This window comes from Daphnia pulex, chromosome 11 (genome assembly GCF_021134715.1).
Source record: "Daphnia pulex isolate KAP4 chromosome 11, ASM2113471v1".
Lineage (NCBI taxonomy): Eukaryota > Metazoa > Arthropoda > Branchiopoda > Diplostraca > Daphniidae > Daphnia > Daphnia pulex.
In genome coordinates, this window is record NC_060027.1 from 5,418,672 (window position 1) to 5,438,355 (window position 19,684).

General features: G+C 38.6%; 1 protein-coding gene across 1 annotated transcript; it reads left to right on the forward strand.

Moving 5' to 3' along the window:
* The first annotated feature begins 474 nt into the window (after positions 1–474).
* On the forward strand, positions 475–18,233 carry LOC124207533. The gene is made up of 7 exons (XM_046605043.1): positions 475–1,462; positions 11,776–12,191; positions 13,900–14,050; positions 14,332–14,391; positions 15,783–15,830; positions 15,921–16,175; positions 17,775–18,233. Exons 1-7 carry the CDS (start codon positions 1,327–1,329, stop codon positions 17,921–17,923), a joined length of 1,215 nt encoding a protein of 404 aa, XP_046460999.1. The 5' UTR covers positions 475–1,326; the 3' UTR covers positions 17,924–18,233.
* Positions 18,234–19,684: the final 1,451 nt, after the last annotated feature.

Sequence of the window (19,684 nt, forward strand, 5' to 3'; positions counted from 1 at the left end):
CGCGCGCGTATGTACTTTTTCTTCAACTTCATCAAAGGTTCTTTCGCTTGAAATGCCACCGGAGTCACCCGCCAGTCAGCTTGAACTGACGCAGCAGCATATAGGTTGGGATATACATAGAGCGACGAGAGCTATACATATGTCCGATCCCTTTGTATATATCTAGAGTCTAGACGCTAAGATATACTAAATTTTCGTTGGCTGGATGTGTACCGTATCAGAAAGTGAATGCTTAAGCCCTTGTTGGTCGCGTCTCGCGTCCTCCAGAATGTTCGATGTCTGTGCTCCTCCTGAAAAGGGGGATATCCCTATATAATATCGGCAGTGGATTCCGCAGACTGAAAAAGTCAAGAAAAGAAAGGAGAGAGAAATAAAATGATTTGCAGGCCCCCGTTGGCTGTTGTTGGTGTTCAAAGAAGATGCAAAGGAAAAACGAGAACCGAGGGCCAGGGCGCTTGCGCTTGAATCCCTTTCAGGAGCCGTTCGCAGTCGAAGCAGTCGGGTTGACTAACTCAGTTCTGATTGTGCTACTGGTCCCTTTGCAGCGAGCCAGGCCCTGCCATCACGGTTGGCTTCAGTTGACCCGTTTCCCCCCACACACAAAAATAACGCCGAACTATTAGATCAAACATCCAATAGACTGGTAAACCTTAAAGTGCTGCAGTACACGTACTATACACCGGAAATCTTTACAGTGGAGAAGAGAAATAAAACAAAAAAAGAAAAAAAAAAGCAGTGAAATTGTGTGTCTTGATTATTCAATTTTAGTGAAGGGAGAGGCGCGTGCGGAGAAATCAAGAACAACAGTGGGACAAAAAAAAGGGTCCGATGCAAAATGGAATTGTCCGTCGACGGATGAGCGGTCGAATTCGATGACAATCGGTTTTTGACGGCCCTCGACACTCGTTGGTGTGCACAGCTCTGGCAAGTGGCAACCGATCAAACGCGGCATTATATTGCACCCTGGACAAAAATTGGACGTCTCCCGCAGCTGACTGACTGACTGCTGCGAGGCCTGTGAGTAAGCCCATTGCGCTCAACATGTGACGGCCAGAAAAAGAAAAAAGGGAAAATAGATTGGCCGTTCAACGCACAAAGTACCTGCAGAGTTCTCTGGCTGGCGCAATAAACATCAACGGTCAAGTCTATTACGTTCGACTGAGAAAAAAGACCGTTCAAAAGAATTTGTACGAGTGCACTCGAGGTGTGGTTCTGCGAAAACCTCGAAATTTGAACGCTATATAGCGACATGCGAGTGTAATTTTCAAAATAAATTTCTTTTCCAAAATATTTTTGAAGAACAGAAAAACTTGGAAGACGGAAACCATGTTGAAACCCAGTCAAAGTGAAGCATCGGAGTCGAGGCTCGGTTTCAAGAAAGTTCGATTCGTGACCATCACGTTCGCTTTCACCTGGATAACCCTCAGTATGGCGCAAGGGAAGTCTTCGATCTCAGTCAAAGGTAAACCACTAAACCAGTTCCAGCATACACTGGATATGTTGTATATTATATAAACCTTTACATTTATTGCAATAAACTTTTTGCTTTTTAACCCCGAAGCTCAATGCGGATGAATATATATCCTGCCTTCTATATGCACGGTCTAATATTATCAGATTGAAATCGTAACTACGTACTCTACTATGCTGTCTAGGTATCGAACAATGTACATTTTATGGCTGGACGCTGGTGACGGAGTATATTGTTACGCGCATCACCTACGTCTCAGTTAGTAGTATTCATTCCTTCGCTTCGACTCCAAAATATTTTCAAGAAAAAAGGAATGAATTCTCACAAGTTCAGTGAAACCGTATACAGTTGGCTTTGCTATACAGGAAGTCATTCGCTGACGGTAAATAAAGTATGGGTCACGCGTTCGCTTCAATCACACAGACGGGATGTATATTATACAGTTCCCTAACCTGTCAGTTCTTGATCGTTCTCTTTGCCCTCGTTCACCCAACTTCAATCACCAAGAAAGGAGAAAAGGACTGTGATAATCGCCGTCGTCATTGCTATTTCCATAGCAACCAAGCCGTCTTTTTTGCAATCATATTTTTTTTCCTTCCCAGATTGAAAACAATTAAAAAGGGAAAAGGCAGTTTTCCAAAGAAATTCTTCCCAGACTTCAGATTTTCCACCATTTACTAGCACAAAGTTATATTCAACAGTACTACTTTCCTTCCATGACAGTGCACAGAGAACATAGTTGAGAAACATTGATCTATAAGGCCACCCCCGCGGGTTCTTTGCTGGAGCAGAGTAGTACCAAAGTACCCTTATATATTTTTCAGAAAATTGTATGTAGTATACCCATTTCTTAATACTTTCTGTCTGGATTAAGAATCATTCTAAATGGGTCGCTGGTCTTACGGAGGCCAGCTACTGTCCCATTTCGAGTTAATCTGAATTTACGAGAGAGTATTATTCATCAAATGTCAGACGCTCGCTACTTTGTTTGGGCATGGTTATACTGATTAGATATACAGTGGAAAAGTTCCGAATTCATTCATCAACAAAATATCCAATGGCACATAGGCATATATATATTTATATACTAACCACACTGAACTCACCAAGTCTTATTTATTGCCACTATTCGTCATTTGCCATATCATTTACACTCTTGCGCCTCTTTTTTTTTTAAAGAATATTGTAATGCAATTTCACGCATATTTAATTGTAGTTTTTATTCGTTCCCTGTCTCTGACCTGTTTAGATATAAAGGCAATCATTTCAGTTCATATCAAATACCGCACAGTCGACTATAATTATGACAACTCACAAATAATTACCAACAACAAATTAAGCTCTATAGATGCGAACTGACGGATCCATTCAAAGTAATACTATAGCTACTACTCATATTTGGTTCGACTCTAAACTTTAATGAAGATACATAGACTGTCGTAGTTCGATGACAGAGCAAAATATAAACTGAAGCCTACGTGACGATAAGCGTTTGGCCAGACGTGAAGGTCTCGATTTTCTGGCAACAGTCCACGCAGCAGCCCAAACAAAACTATCGCCCCGCCGTGCATAAAGAAATGCAAGACAAGAAGAAGAGGAAGACGTGTTATGAAAACATGACGAGGCGGCAGCTAGCAGCCCAGCAGTCTATATAGAATCTGCCGGGGGGGCCTTGGAGGGAAGAAGAAGAAGGACGATGAGGGCCGTATGTTATTTCGTCGACGCCGACAAGTTGACGGAGCTTGACAATCTTCGTCTCGGTGGTCGCCAGCCCGATTGTGTGTGCCAACTGCCAAAAAGCTTCACAATATCGCAAGACACGTCAGAAATCTGACATTCAGCAGTTACTGTTACAAAGACTCTGCCTTTATATAACTTCAATGTAGATACGCAAGCCAATTCTTCATGTTGTTTAGTTGCTATACCCATTCCTGTAAATTCCCAACGGGTACACAAACAAGAAAGTGTCGATTTTTTGCGCGCTGAAGGAAGGTCAGTGACGACTTTATTTTCTTAGATGCAATATAAGAAGTTGCGATATTAAACTTTTATGCCAACAAAAAATGGCACGTGTCTTGAAGGAAGGTCCAGTCTGTATATTATGTCATCAGGCAGAAACATGCAAGCCTGTATTTCTTTATTATTTGTTCATCGTCGTTGCCACGAAAAAAGAAAATTAAGTTTCCCGAGATTAAATTCTTGTTCAAGCTAACAACGTCCCAGGAAAAATTCCAAAGAATGCGATTTCGATTAATTTTTAGCCCACGGACTTGTGAAACTATTGAAAACTAAGGAGGGCCCCGAAATTCAGTCGGCCACGCATCTTTCTCGAGTCATGTACGCTCGATGGTTTTCTATTGCTCTCTAATTGGATAGTAGAGACCATCTAGAATATGTGCAGTTCTCTCGAGATTCATTTGCTTAATTTTGAATTTTGAAACGGACACTTGTTAACTACGGGAGCGTTCAATTGGCGATCTCTATGTTGGCTGTCTTGTATATTGTCTGCTGGTGTTTCGCGGCGTGTTTCATTATTAATTAAAAACAGGACCGTTTTAATTTGAAAGCTAAAGATGGTGTCCAGCACGCAATTTTGGGGTGCATACGTATATACTTTTATAGTACTACTTCAACAGCGCAAAACTTTTGCACTTGCTGCTGAAGAATTGTATACTTCATTTATTTTGAGAGACTCATATTCACAATATTCTTTATTTTGGGTTTTGATGCTATTGAAAATAAAGTTCTTTGGCAAGAATTTTTTTTACACAATTATGGAACTCTGATATATTGATGCTTTTTTAACTATCTCGTGAGCTGGAGTACCTTACGGAAATTTTACACATAGCAGGAGATATAACGATGGAGGAACTTCCTTAATCAAAACGACAAACGAGAACTCTGATCAAATCATTTTTGTGTTGTTACATTTTGATTATCAACGATTCCACGATCAAAATTGACACATAACAATATCCATGGTCAGTAGTTTTTTTTTATTACGTAGGTCCTGTCTTTCACTCGCGAGCAATCTTCTCTCGAATTGATTCATCGCAATTGCGAAAAGTTAGTTACCGCGTATCTCAGTTCTACCCCACTGTGTTATAGTACTTTTCCCCTGTCTGTAAGTAAGTGAGAGCCTCTAAGGACGTGGTATAATATATAATACCTATTATGGAGTAACTATAAAAAGAAGTTGTTTGCTGCTGCACCGTCGGAAGAGTGCTCCGTGTTCTTACGCCCCGGTGAAGCCGCTTTAGCGAGTGGTGAATAAAGAATGAAACCGCTAGCAACGATTACACCCCGCGGCTATCACTGTACATATATAGAAGCCAGACAGGCCCAGCGTGATATGCGCTAGTCGGCTGATAACGCTATGCACTATGCATCACATAAGAAGAGCGAAGGTAGAACCTGCAGACTTTTCAAGGAGAATGAAACATTCAAATAGTGTTCCTGTAGACAAAAACGCCATTGGGGCAGAGATAATTATCATTTATACTGCGCTGAATGAGCCTCTACTTCCAACCGAGTCTTTACCTTATTCAGAAAAATATCTAATGTGATGTAGTCTATATATATACGATCCGACTTACGTATAAGGGCGTTGCCTTTCTCTTTTCCACTCACGCGAGTGAACACGTTGGAAATGTATAGCTTTCATTTCTTTTTCATTTTTCTTCGAAAGAAAATTTCAATTTGCATCCGTGGATTACATTTTTATTAATTATAGCGACATCAAGTCTATTCACATGTCGTGATGTCTAGCAATTTGAAATGGTTTTTGATCAATTTGATCGCAGCTGTTGATAAAATTCACTTGTACCGGTTTCCTAGTTTTTGAATCGGTCCGTAGCATAACATTCAATAAAGGATGAATGAATTTATACGTTTAGAATCGATTAGGTAACAGTTCCCCCCTCCCCTAGTTGGTCCTCTTGTTTTACCAAAAGGGGGGATTTATGGGCTCGCCTATTAGTTGAACCATTTTGCCGCTGAAATAGTCTAAACGTTACCGTGCGCTATACATACAGGCACTGTCGGATTTCAACCCCGTTATAATAGAAAATCTATATCTATTAGATGAAGTCCCTAGTGGGAAGTTAATTTGTAATCAAAGTAATGTTAGATGCTGTACAACTGGAAACCGATCAATAAATCGATTGGTGATTTTACGTGACACAAAATGCAAATTGAATAACACAATTAGAAACTTATGTAATTAATAACAGATGTGTAGATTATAAAACTACATTAGACATCGACAATAAAAAAATAAAACATTGGATATAACATCGTCATAAAACCGATATATAAAGCCTATATAAAGCCTACTTGTAAATTGTCTAGCGTTGCCGGGAATTGCTCTCACTGTTTTAATCCCAAACTTTAACAAGTTTGTAGATTCGATTCCCCCGCTCCTTCAAACTTGAAAAACGTAACGGCAAAAGACTCACGACATTCTGAGCTCTTCCGGTTCGCTTTCCCCGGTCGGTGGCGCTATCACAAAATATTCCGCTGTTCTTTAATGACATCATAAGAAATAACACTATAGTCTCTAACCTATTCTTGAGAAATGAAAATGTTCTACATAAGCATCCAGGTCGATATCTCATCTCAGACTGTAAATTTTTAGACAACATGCAACTATAAATATTGAACTTTTCATAAAAGATAATAATGCGCGTCGCAGCAAATGTTACATCCATTTCTGTGAGAGAGAAAGTATTTTCTATAATGCAGTTGGAATTTAACCGACCAATTTTAGCTTGTGATAGGATAGGTAGACCTATTTATTTAGCAATAAGTCCTGAAATAATTTTGGCAGAGCTTAACCAGTTGCAATATTCCATCAGATGTTTATAAACGATATCCCCGTCTTTTTCTTGACTGTTTTATCAATCGAAAGTATAAGGATACCATCGGATAAATCTCGTGCTCGACAACTAGCCTATATGCTTTGATAATAAAATTGTAAGAGACGGCGTAATTTATCTGGTACCAAATTGTACCTCTGACAGAGAACGTAGACGAAAAAAGGGGCTTTCATTTCATCGTGTCTGGTCGAATATATGACGCTGTTGCACTTTGGTACCTGCTATGCGGGGTATTACTGGTCTCCTTGATACCCTCAATATACGTATATACGTTTACATCCAAAAATCGATGGCTGACAATTTATGACTCCTTAGATGGTAGAAGCGACGACCAAGAGTACTTCAACTGCTGTCCACCGGACTATATATGATACATTTCTGTGTTATGTCTTCGCTAACCCGTTTATCGTCTGTATATAGACTGTTTGTCCTTCCGCCTCTTACTTCCTTTTCTTTCTCCCGCTTTCTCGCAGGTTATGTGAAATTCAATAATCCACTCGGCATTAGTAACATTTTACCCGCTGTATTCCTACACTGAATAGTAAATAATATTCCGTTATTTATGCCAGTTAGATTGTAGTAGGACGGTATATGAGGCACCAGCTGTATTCCCTTCAACAGTTCCACGTTAGACAATCAATCTATTCTTTTTATAACTCCCCCCTTTGCCGAGTATAAATTCTTGACGATGACAAATAGCTACGCAAGGTCCCGGCAGCTCCTCCTCTTCTTTCCCTCCACCCCCGAGCCAAAGTACACTGGTGCACAAGTATTCGAGGCGATATAGTTTTTCGGGGCCATTTGCTCTTATATATATTCTCCTACGCAAACAAACCTTGTCTTCTTATTTCTCCGCCAGCGCACGGTTCCTTATTAGTTTATCTTCTTCTCCTTCGCCAGAGAAAGAAAAAAAAAGAATAATATTCAAGAGCGAACGTCACCAGAAAGTGCAACAATGCACATGTCTACAGTATATAAAGTATAGTATATGTATGTGTGCAGTCTGTACGGTGACTGAAAGGCATCAATATTCATCGATGTCCAATAGAAAAAAAAGATTCATCACGACATGGACGACGAACCGGTGATCCATCAACTCGGCCATCTGTGTGTACACGTAAAATGTATGCAGTGTGATAGAGTTCTACCCCCGTGAGTCGTGGAATAAAAAGTGTGCCCACAAAAAGAAAAAGGGGGGGGGGGGTCTAAATCATCCAATTCCAGAGGACTAAATCCCCTCTTTTGAGCTGGATATAAAAGCGCGCTAAATCGCAAATTCGAAGGCTACATTTGAATCAGCACATCTCTTTAATTATTTGGACACGGCGGCGACACTCTCATCAGCCTGTTGGTTGAGCGCTTTCAGGTAGATGAGTCCGATTTGGTTGAACGAGATTGATTTGGGATTTCATCGTCAGTCGAGTTGTTAAAAGGAAGCAGCAATAATCTACATCAACTTTTGATTGTCGGAAGTTGTTCCAAATAACAATTTGGGGGACCAAATGGGGCATTAGTTTACAGTATAGGGAGACGAGAAATCCGCTACACATATTTTTATGTAGGCTTACACAATCTATTTATACAAATATCTGGACAAATATGTATACTACAGATGCGGATCTGTTTTTATACTTATTGGATCAGAAGTATCTATCCGACAATCTATATTGAATCGGATGTGTTTGATATTGAATTATTAAACAATAAGCTGTATTTCCGCTGGTGCTTTGCGCATAGCTTCGATATCGAAACTTTTCTTGTTCGCTATACTTCAACACGCTTCAACATATATATAACCAAGAAAATAAGTTTGGACTCGATCGCCGTTTGCGAGAAATACCGGAGAAATTCGGGGAAAATTTGACTTTGCATGGTTCTTTTACCCGAAGCATAATGTCAATTCACGAGCCATGGATACAATGTCCGATTCAGTTGTAAATTCAGCTGTATATCCATCAACCACCGAATATCAACGGTGTAATTGAGTACGCGGTCTCCGCTATGAACCTATTTGATCGATCGATATCTATTTCGTTGGGAGCAATATCGTCGCCTCAAAGGCTCAAGTACATATAGCACAAGATCTATAGCTTAAAGTCTGTCATATCCTATTTTATAGTACTATGTTGCATGTTCAAGCAAATTGAGAAAAAAAAGGTAATTAGTCTAGGTCTAGTCAAGGGATGCTAACAAAATAGCCTATTAAAAACAACGGTAAAAAGAAAAACTCTGCGTTCGCTCAATAAGATATAGGCCTAATGGTCGCCCGCTTGCCCGCTTGTCTTTGATTAAAGTCGAGTGAATAACGGCCTCGCACTGACAACATCAATTAATCATTTCAGATTCAAACATTTTGAGAATTCCACTTTGTTTCGATTGATTCAAGACTCGACAGAATCCTGCGAAAAATATCAGAAAACATCTCGATTAAAAAATGAGAAAAACAATAAGATCTTATAGCGAAGGCCGGAAAAATCTAAAAAAAAAACTATATTTTTTCACGTTTTTCTCGTATTCTGATTAAATTCCTGTGTTTGTTATTCCAGAAAATGCCTGCATGATGCATTTTTGATTTTTCTCAATAATTTTTTCTAAGAATATTCTGAATTTTTTTCCCCATCTCGAACAGAATATCTGCACTATATTTTAAAGTTAAAGTAGAACCCTAGCAAGACACGCTAAAAATTTACGATTTGAAACTAAGTAAATATACTTAGTATTACTAAAACTATTAAGGTGTTACTGCACGATTATTGAACATCACAGAATATCTTCGTTCATTTAGACCGCAAATTTCGCCAAATCTTCGGAAATATCCTTGACGCGAAGGCTCCATCCATTTTTTGGCAAATTAAAATTAGAAGCACGTACAGACGTAGGGTCTTCACAATAAATGCTGTTTTCTGAAGAATTTATGAAGAAAAAAAAGCGACATGAAATAATGATCACAATCGAAGCTTGTCGTTCCTTTATTTCGTTTAATATAAAATCAATTTTGTCCGAAGAATGTTTCGGAGTGGGTGTCGAAACCTCACAAAGCCTTTACTTTAGGAGGCAGACGGAATAAATGTCCCATTTATCACGATACAAATTTTAAACCGAGAAGGCTTTTAGTTGAAAGGACTTTGGCATTTGCATTCATTTATGTGTTTGCGTCACTGACTCTCACCGCCTTGCAGATTAGCAGTCGGATTAATACAATCCCGTTCCAACTTCTGCTCATGGACTAGCCTACTTGTTAAAATACTGGTAGTGTGTTAGGGTTGAATCTGGTTGAATCATAAGGAGATGAAATATTTTGAAAATGTAATAAACACGAAATTTATAATAGAATGAACTTTATGCTTTGTAAAAAGAAAAAAAATGAAAGAATAAAAAGGACTCAATAAATCAGTGGTGGGGCGAATGAGGAATAGTGCCATAACACGACTGCTGTGACAAACTAGCGTAGGCACCAGTGTATAATTATGCCTGTGACGGGAATTGAGTGGTTCATTTCGTCTTGACAAGGAAAATTCACGCAACACGAGACAATCCGTTACAAATGACATCTGTGCTCTATTTTCAAGAAGCAGGGTATCAAGCAGAATAAGGAGTAGGCTAGTTAGATGTTTGATTAGAATAATTAAGAACTTTCTGGTTCTCTTTCACGTTCCACATTCCTAATATGATTTATTTATATGGGGTTTTCTTACATCTCCAGTCAAAGTTTTGACATTTCAACGAGTTCGTTGTATTTAGGTGCGTGTCGCCATCAAACGGCTATACCTGACCTTTGGACCACTCGAAGTTATCCTAAGGCGCTTGAAAATATATTATAAAATATATATATGGTGGGCAAAACTATATCCTGACACTTTGTGGTGAGCACCGACGGTGAGAGCCGATATAAATTGCCGTGTTGTATTTTGCGATGATATAAAAGCTGCCAACAGACTCCCACAATCTTTCGTAGAGTAACGGAAATCGTTGCCGTGTGCCGACCAAACCCCCACGCAGAGGAAGTATTGGTCAAACGTGGCAGAAGATAAATTATGGCAAACTTCAAATGTCAAGCTCCAAGTTTGGACATTCTCAATATTTTTCACTCTTTTTTCAGCATTTATTTTTGTTACTGTTGCTAGGCATTTATAGTCATGTAAATTGTAAGGCATTGCTTTCCCACTTGTCCAGTTTAGTAGAACACCGTATAGTCTCTGAGGACGAGACTCGCAGACAAACTGTTAAAATTATATCAGCACGCCTTTCTGGTTATAATGATTATGAGATTGAATTTCACAGGGTAACACTAAGTGCATCACACCTGATTCGACACGCCGTCCACGTGAGAAGTGAGTGAACAGGCGTAGCCTATAGCTGGTGTTATATAGATTTCTTGAAGAAAAACACTTTGCGTCCTTGGCCTTTTTTAAAAAACTACTCTTTCGTGGTTCAATATTCAAGCTACACGCCTTATTGCGCAGTTCTTTGAAGTAACATAACATTTTGTTTGTCAAAAACAAAAGCATACCTAAACTTAAAAAAAATATAAGAACTAATTTCTTATTATTTCGTCGATGAATGTGGGACAATGACAAAAAACTTTATTGATCGTCGACAGTCTCAGTATAAAGCTGTGTTAATATTAGTATTTTATCGGTCTGTAGTTAAGACAGTAGATATTATAGGCTAATCGACTATCGTACGAATACTGTAGATCTGAGAATTCTGAAGGCTGTAATATAATTTTGGCATTTTTATGTCTGACGGCTAGTAAATACGTAATTCTCGGAATGAATTACTCTTCTGATCTTCTTCATAATTTGATAACAAATATTTTACTATTGGCTGGCTCTTATGGGAATTTTCGACTAGAATGCTAGATGCGTAAGTATTTAATCAGTTTAGAGCCTTTGTGTTTCTTGAGCACTGCAAGGGCTCCCAGACCCAGAATGGGTCGACTAATACGTATAATAATACGTACTAAACAAGCGCTTTAACAGTTCGACACTAAAAGCGGGAAATTCGGTTCATCTTTTACGTTCAAACTGTGCATATATAAATTTGCATGCCAAACCGTCCTACGTTCCAGATAACCTTCTCAGATATTTGTGGGCTATACTTTATATACAAGAGCCCTTTTGCTTTGCATTTTCGAGTATTAACAGCAGTATTATACAATATAAAGCAAGATCAGATCGACCCGTCGGAAACGTTACTACCCAGCGTATAGGTACAGCGTTACTATACTATAACTGCATTTGACAGATGGCGTGGTGAAGGTTGTGCTTCATAACCAAACCAGTCGATCCGGATGATCGGGCTGCTGGCTGGCTCTTGTAAAGAGGGACATTGAGCATTGAGAGTTGTTTCTACTTTATACACATCGAGATTTGTTGCTGGGTTATTTTCTACTTTGTATTGATCTGCGTGTATATTTTTGTTTAGTTCCCGTGACTGCTGGGATCTGGCGGGGTGATGATGGATTGAATCCCGACGGCAGTTCGCCAGCCGCCCAGCAGCAGCAGCAGCAGCAGCCATGGTCATCGGCTAATGCGATGCAGCTCCCGACACAACTACTCGGACCAATGCTGCAGAGTGAATGGAACGTTGACAGCAGCGTGCAGACTGTCAAACGGATGAAGCGGCGCCACGAGCCACGAATCGTAGATCTTCCTTTGCTGACCGCCGGAAAGGTTGCGGCGGAGGTCAGCGGAGTTGACCCTATCGCCCAAGTCGTTCCCTCATCTTCACTGGCCATCAGCAAACCTTATTTCGAAGCCACTTGGCCGACCAACGTCTCTGTCGTTCTCGGACAGCCGGCCGTACTCAAGTGTCGGACGAGGCTCCTCGGTGATCGAATGGTATTTTCCCTCCTTTGAGATTTTTGTTGTTCTGTCACAATCAGAATGTTATTAGCCAACACTCAAAGACTCCAGCACGTTATTGTAGCCTAACTATATTCAGCTCAAAGGGCGGTAATAAGATCCTTCGTAGGGAAATGCCAAAACTTGGCATCGAGTGAAACGAAAATTTAGGTTTATCAAATTTTATTTTTATAATTGAAGGAATATCATAGATGATTTGCGCAGCTTGCCAAATCCATGGGAATTTTCTGCACTATAGGCAAGCTGTATTAGATCTCTAGCCGGGTAACGAGCTGCATACTGTAGCTTATCTGTAACAATAATTCTGAGCTCTAGACTAAGTACTTTCGTTGCACAAACGAGTGTTCAGTCTAGTCCAAACCGGTCTAAAGCATTGGGAAAAGCTCCATCCGAAATCCCCATTGGGGGGCTCTTTGCAGTTGTTGTGTTGCTGCAAACTGATGCGTAGATTAGTGTGCAAAATCGCCCACAGTGCCGCCGTGTGTTCGTCGTAATTCGTTTCGCGATTTGATCCATGTGCTACATAGGACTATGCGCAAGTCTTGATAATAAATCACCAACTATTTGATCCCTTGCCACGATCTATTTCCTTTTACCTCAATTACGTCCAATCGTTTCTCCGATCCTCCTTCCTACCCTTTTTTGTTCCTCCGAACGAAGCAAAAAGCAAAAAGAAAAGAGAAAAAAAGAAAAGAAAAGAATAAAAAGAGCCCGGCCTTTTTGCCGCGATCCGTTGGAGCGACAACGTTGGACGTCTCTATATATTTGTAAATAAAAACTGAACAAGAAAAGGGAGGCGGAGCGGTAAGTTTGTTGACAATGTCTAGGCTCCGATCCGACTGCTGCCTTTTTATAATGGCGGGGGCCGGGTTTGACGTTTGAGTTCTTGATCTCTTAAAGTACAAGGAAGCGAAGAAGGACAAAAGAGACAAAGATATTGATTGGACCACTTTTTAGAGGTCTCTCAGACTCTAAGAAGCGACGCAATGAAACAAGGATAAAGCGGCCGATCTAAATTCTATACCCAACACTGCATGCGCCGTATACACAGTGACTAGCCTCAGAGAGAGAGAGAGAGAGGGGCGAGTGTAAAATCTCCAGAGTGCTACGGTGTGCTTCTTATCTTCCACCACCCCCGTCGTTTCTTTCTCTTTTTTAGGGCATTAGATTCTCTTGAACTTGCGGGACACACAAAAAAGGGCGTGATTGAGTCAATAGCGAGAAGAAGAAAGACAAAAAAAAAAAAAAAGACTCAAAAAGAACAAGGAGCGAATATTTGAAACAGGATCTCTCAATGGATCCAGTCTGAATGAGCTGTGTCTGATGGAAAAATCTAATTAGTGCGATTTTTTATTTCTTTTTTCTTTTTTACTTTCGTTGGCGGAAAAAGAAATGGCTTTGGCGACGGTAGTTGAAGTTGACAGCAATATTATGCAACCTATAAACAGCAGAGTATATGGGCACGATGAACCGAATACTCCTTTTAGCGAAATGAATAAATCTATTCATCTTTTTTGCATACTACTACAGAATCTGTCCTCAGCTATTATGGTTTCGCTCACTGCTGAATATAGCTCTTTGACCTTCAATGTACATGTCCATTCATATTGAAACAATAAGGCTTTTTTGGTGACCACACGGTAACCATAGTTTCTCATTGTGCTTTTGAAATGAACGTGTTCAGTTGTCATGGATCCGCCAGAGAGATCTCCACGTTTTGACGTCGGCGTTGGTGAGCTACACAAGTGACGGCCGTTTCAGCGTTCACCATCAGCCAACTAGTGATGATTGGGAGCTCAGAATCTCGACAGTTCAAGCTCGCGACGCCGGGTTCTGTAAGCATTTTTCAATTATATGATTGTCAGTTTATGCTCTTCTTCATCACGAATACATCTCGCGTTGCACATGCTGAGCTGAGTGCTTTTATTTCAAGATTATAGAAGAGTAGACTTAGAGATCAATCAGTTCCATCGAACGATGATTAAAATATGAATAAAATAATAACGCAAAAATATCTTGAATTTTTAAAGAAGCGTAAAAGTTTGAAGGAGAAGCGTTCTTCTATTTAGTTGTGTCCCTTTACGTTTTATATTGCAACTTTCTGTTTTCAATCCAGACGAGTGTCAAGTCAACACAGAACCCAAAATCAACTGGCCGGTTCATCTACAAGTTCACAGTAAGTATATAATAGTATATTAGCCTATTCGGATGTCAAAATGTTTCAACTGTATCTGTGGTACGAAAGAAAATATTTGTTTGAATGAGCTACATTCCAAATTGAACCTTATTTATTGTAACCAAAATTGTTGTGTAATAGCTGCTGAGGTAGTGAAGTGCAAATGCAGAATGATCATGTCGTGATAATTTATATACTATACAAAAGTTCATTTTCGGGGTCTTCGTAAAAGTCCAGATTTTGGCGGAATTTCAGGATTTTTTTAAACAGGTAATGTCCTTCTTCAAAAGGTTAAACGGTGTAGCGTGATTTTTTCCTATTTTTTTTTCAATCACATTGATGAGATGGAGCTTTATCACGATGCCAAAGTTCGTAGTACACTCGCGGGTTTTACGGAAATGGGGCTATCTACTTTGGCTGCTTGTCAAAGTTGTCGTAGATATATATTACATAGCAAGAGTGGCAAAGATCCGAAAGGCAATTAAAAAGAGAGCTTCGTTAGTCTTGCGATGAATTTCCTTGCCGTCTTAGGTGACTATTCCAATTTTAATTCTATCCTATTTATTCTAATGTCTTCTTATTTATTTCAAATCAAGAAAATAAAATAATTCTGTTTTTATTTTATTTTTTTTATTTTTTATTGATTAAGCAATATGTTGTAAGGTTCAATGGTCAATAAAATATGACGTAATCGATAATATCGATTATTACTATAGATAATTGTTTGAACGATACATTTGAATTATAGTTTCAAGTTTCTTTTCAAATTAAATTTGTTAGATAAGCATTACATATTGAGAAGGGGATTTCTTTGCTTTGTTGGTGACTGGCAACCGAAAGCTGTTTTGGTCGTTTGACCTTTTTAAAAAAAATCACTTGCAATGACGTTACAATAACATCCACCACAGAGTGCTTCTTTTATAGTCTAAAAAAATAAAAAAATACGGATTTAGTTATTTTTCGGAATTATTGTTAGCTACCCTTCACGACACACGCAAAACATTCAATAGAAACCGAGAAAAAGAAGCTTGTGTAAAGAAAGAAAATCAATACAGAAGCAACATCTGATTATGCTCTTGAGGGGAAATGGACGTACCAGTTGAGCCGCATGACACAAAATATTTAAAAACTATGGCCTTTACGTTCTATTTGCCTGCGCTAGCCTCTGCACTACATGCTGTAAAATTTTTTATTGATAATAACTTTAAATTCTCTTCTCCGGTAAGGGGTTTTCATATATACTTACCCTTTTGCCCTTAACCGCCTTTAGCTATGTGCATAACCGTAAATATTAATAAATATTCCTTTTCTTCTTAATACAATAAAATAGTAATAGTTTGCTATTAAACCAATACATCTTTTAAAAGCATGTTCTCTTTTGTATTTCATAGCCGGGCAGGCGCAAATAGCTGGCCCGTCCGAGGTGCACGTTCGGCAAGGTAACCATTTGTTTATTTCATTTTAAATGTACATGAAGAACTAAAAGAGTCTAAAGTTCCTTTTTTCTTTTTAATTATTTAAAATTGAAGGCAGTACATTATCGCTGACTTGTTCGCTGCGGGGAACCATCATTGGGCAAGATTCTAACCTCTCTTGGTATCACGACGACCAACCGGTGTTACTCGAAACGGCTCGAAACTCACTTTCTCTGGCGACTGAACGAAGTGAACATTTTATTTCGTCCCGATTTCTTTTGCCTCGCGCCTCAGCTGTCGATGGTGGAAATTACACTTGCCGTCCCTCCGAAGCTTTGCCTGTTTCTGTCCTCGTCCACGTCCTGAGCGGTAAGATTTTAATTTTTATCAACTGAGATCGTGAATAGCAAATATATTTAATGTTGTAATTAAATAGTAATTTGTAATATTCCTGACATGTTTACGTAATTTTGTAAATAAGAGAAAATTGGACCCCAATTAGAACTATGATGTTTTGCAATCCCAAAAGAAACGACATTTTTGAGAAAGACTGACATGTCCTTGACACGTCTTTGTAATATGCTATCTATCGATTAGTACGCCCACGCCGACATCAACTCAGAAGTGCAGCTACCTTGTACTTCCGTATTGAGTTCAAACGACATTTCCCAGTCAAGAGGCACACAGCAAAAAAAAATACTCCATTCAATCTCAAAATAGTTCTACTTTTGCTGGGGGGCAATTTTGAATTGTGTGTAGTTGCAAGCATTTTGGCTTTGACCGAGTCTTTGTTATTAAGATTTACAGTTTTTTTTTTTTTTTTTTACAAAAGACTGCGTGACATCGCAGCAAACGCATCCCAAATGTGAAAGTTGCCAATAGTTAGTCTGCAGGGAACTACTATAGTCAATCGAAGTGGGAACGACAAAGAATTGGGCAAAGAAAAACACAAACATGGCACGGATCAATACAAAAAAGAAGCAATTTCGGTCTCCCATGTGTGTGCTACTTCATGCATGGTTCTACAGGCTAATTTAGGGTGTTGTTGAATGCTGAAAATGAATTCCCCAAGATTGCTTTAGTGCACTCGCTCCGGTGCATCCGCCGATGCGTCAGGCACGGTCCCATTTCTGGGAAAGGAAAACTACCCGTAATATATTATTCTTATTTTATGAAATGGAATTACGAATTCCAGAGTCAAACAAAAAAGTTCTTGTTTTGTGTTTTTTCTTCGGGTGTCGTTTATACCTGCGGATTTTTTAAGTTAATGATGTCCTATAGTTTAAAATATATGATTTCATAATAATATTAACCTTTTTCCTCTTTTTCTTTTTTTTTTGTTATGTCTATGTTTTAAAATAAAGGATCGGAGACGACCATTATTTTTGGTCACTGCTCTTTCTGGGACATAAAAATCCTGATAGCTACACCATTTTACGACCCGACACTCTTACTTTTCCTGAATTCCCCCCCCCTCCACCCTCCTTTGTGTGTTTTAGTCCGACCGGCCCAGTAATCGAGAGATGTATAGCTCCCGAATTTAAATGTGTAGAAAATCGATCAGAACTGAGAAATTCATGTCTACGCTGTCTATGGAAAAAATATTTGCGTAATCTCATTTTTCGGCATTCAAGAACGAGAATATATATAGACATTCATAAAATGTAGAAGGCGAGGGGGCTATAAAGCACAATAAATAAAATGCAACTGAAATTTAATTATCTATCTCCCGGTATTTTGTTTTTGTCGTGCAAGCGTTTAACATTTCTGTCTTTTGAAACAAGAGCAAATGTATACTTACTATATAAGTATATATAAACTAACATAGCGTAACGTATTTAGAAATTCTCACAACTTGCTGAACAACACTCTGAATCTGATTAAATAAAGAGTACCGTACCTAGACAATGTACAAAATGTTGACGACGAGTTCTTTTTTCTCTTTCTTTTTTAAAATAACATTTACAGGAGAACATCCAGCGGCAATGCAACACGGCAACCGCAGCGGCGGAGGTGGTTCCTGCTTACCCAACACGGTGCAGGTCATGTCCATATTATGTCTAACTTATTGGACACTACACTGGCTCGGCAGCATCCAATTTCTCATGACAAGATGATCAGCCCATTACACAGCACCTCACCTCTACCTTTAATTGATTCTGGATGTGTATAGAGCGTCCTAATATAAAAAGAATGGATCACAAAACAAAACCAGGCGTAACATATTACATCTATAATCTTTTGTCTTAGTGTCGTTTTCTTTTTCTATGCTGTTATTTTAAAGGCAGATATTCAAATTTACTATGATTGATCGAATGTGAAAATATTGCTGGAGTGAATGTTCTTGTGTTTTTCAAGAGTTTTTTTTGTTCTTAACTAAAAAAAAATTCCGACTCAAATGCGTAATACACAGAAGGGGTGTATTTATCAAGTGCTGTTTGTGTTGATCGACTTACATGAGAGTATATAATAAGAGTTACACCTAAATGTGCTAAAATTTTGACCATAAAATCAGCATTACTTCCATTCGTAGGAAATTTCAGGTAACTTATTGTTCCGTAGGATTCTTTTAATTTTTTTTTCTCTTTAGTTTCGATTTATATATTTGAGAAAAATCCAACAAATGAAGTTTAGGTCCTTTCCCCTCTCGCATGATTCATATTTATTGTCAGCCTTAGCTTTCTCTATCGTCAAACGTATAAAGTTGGTGGTGATGATGGTGATGATACTACGTGACGGGCAAAGTAAAATTTATTTGACAGCCGATCGTCGAGTCTTTAAATAAAACTCGGATAAACCGGGATAAACTAAAAATCGAGAATTGTATTGATCAAAATGTGTGGGTTGCTGGAGTCTTCTTCAGTTTGAATTATAATTTTAATTTGCCATTGCCCGCCTACTGGTATTTTTCGACGGGGACAAAATTTGCTAGTGCACAAATTGTGAGCGTCTGTCCTATTCAACTCAACCAAAAGCCGTAAGTGAGATTCATTAATTGCCCTGACAGCAGCAGCAAACCACAACAAGCTCCGTCAAATGACTGCCCCCAAATTCCCTAGGTAACTGCAAAAGTTATTCCTTTGGTTACGAGTGATTGTTAATTGGTGTGGAGCAAACAGAAAATGACGCATAAATTCTCCAAATACATAATGTTCAGGTTTCTTTACGATATTAATAGTTTTTTTTTTTTTTTTAAATTAATGACGAGACGCTCGTTTTACTATTCTAAATGAGTGATGCACCCACACATCTAAAAAATACTGATGACATATATACGTCTTATTACTGCTATAAATACCAGATTTAAAGTTTCCGAGTATTTTCAGGTTTTATTATCAAATTTGTATTTGCGATCTATTAGTCGTCAACTTCTATTGATCGTGCTGTTTCTGTTTCTCTCATTCGTTTGATCGTTCACTCATTCAAATATTTAAGTTACATCATGTAACTATCTGAATTCACCTTCTGACTAAAGATTGATTAACTATGCGATCGTCATTAATATATATCTGGCAATTCGTTGAGGATCTATTCATCTATAATAATTAGATTGACAAAATGAGTTGAAGTATTTGTTTTGTATGATATTTTTTTGTTTATTTTCTAAACATGCGTGCCCGATCGATTTCAGGCTTGGTTCCATTTTTTCACGTGCATCATAATGTTATGTAACTACTAGCTTACGTCTCCAACATAATGTATAAGTTACATATGCACATAACTGTATACATTTATTTTTCAAAGGGGACGCATTCGCTTCATTTTGTCTTTTATCTCTTTTGTTTTTATTAATTATTTCATTCCCGGTGTGATGTTTCACAGGAAAAGATTCAGTCATACGCCAACCTTTCTGCATATTGCAAACCTTTCTTTCAAAC

Bases quoted from the DNA above. Each gene is read 5' to 3' on its own strand.
- LOC124207533 (XM_046605043.1), top strand. From the start codon at position 1,327: ATGTTGAAACCCAGTCAAAGTGAAGCATCGGAGTCGAGGCTCGGTTTC. The intron at 12,192-13,899 runs GTATTTTCCCTC...GAACGTGTTCAG, and splicing joins GGCTCCTCGGTGATCGAATG to TTGTCATGGATCCGCCAGAG. The intron at 15,831-15,920 runs GTAACCATTTGT...TTAAAATTGAAG, and splicing joins CGAGGTGCACGTTCGGCAAG to GCAGTACATTATCGCTGACT.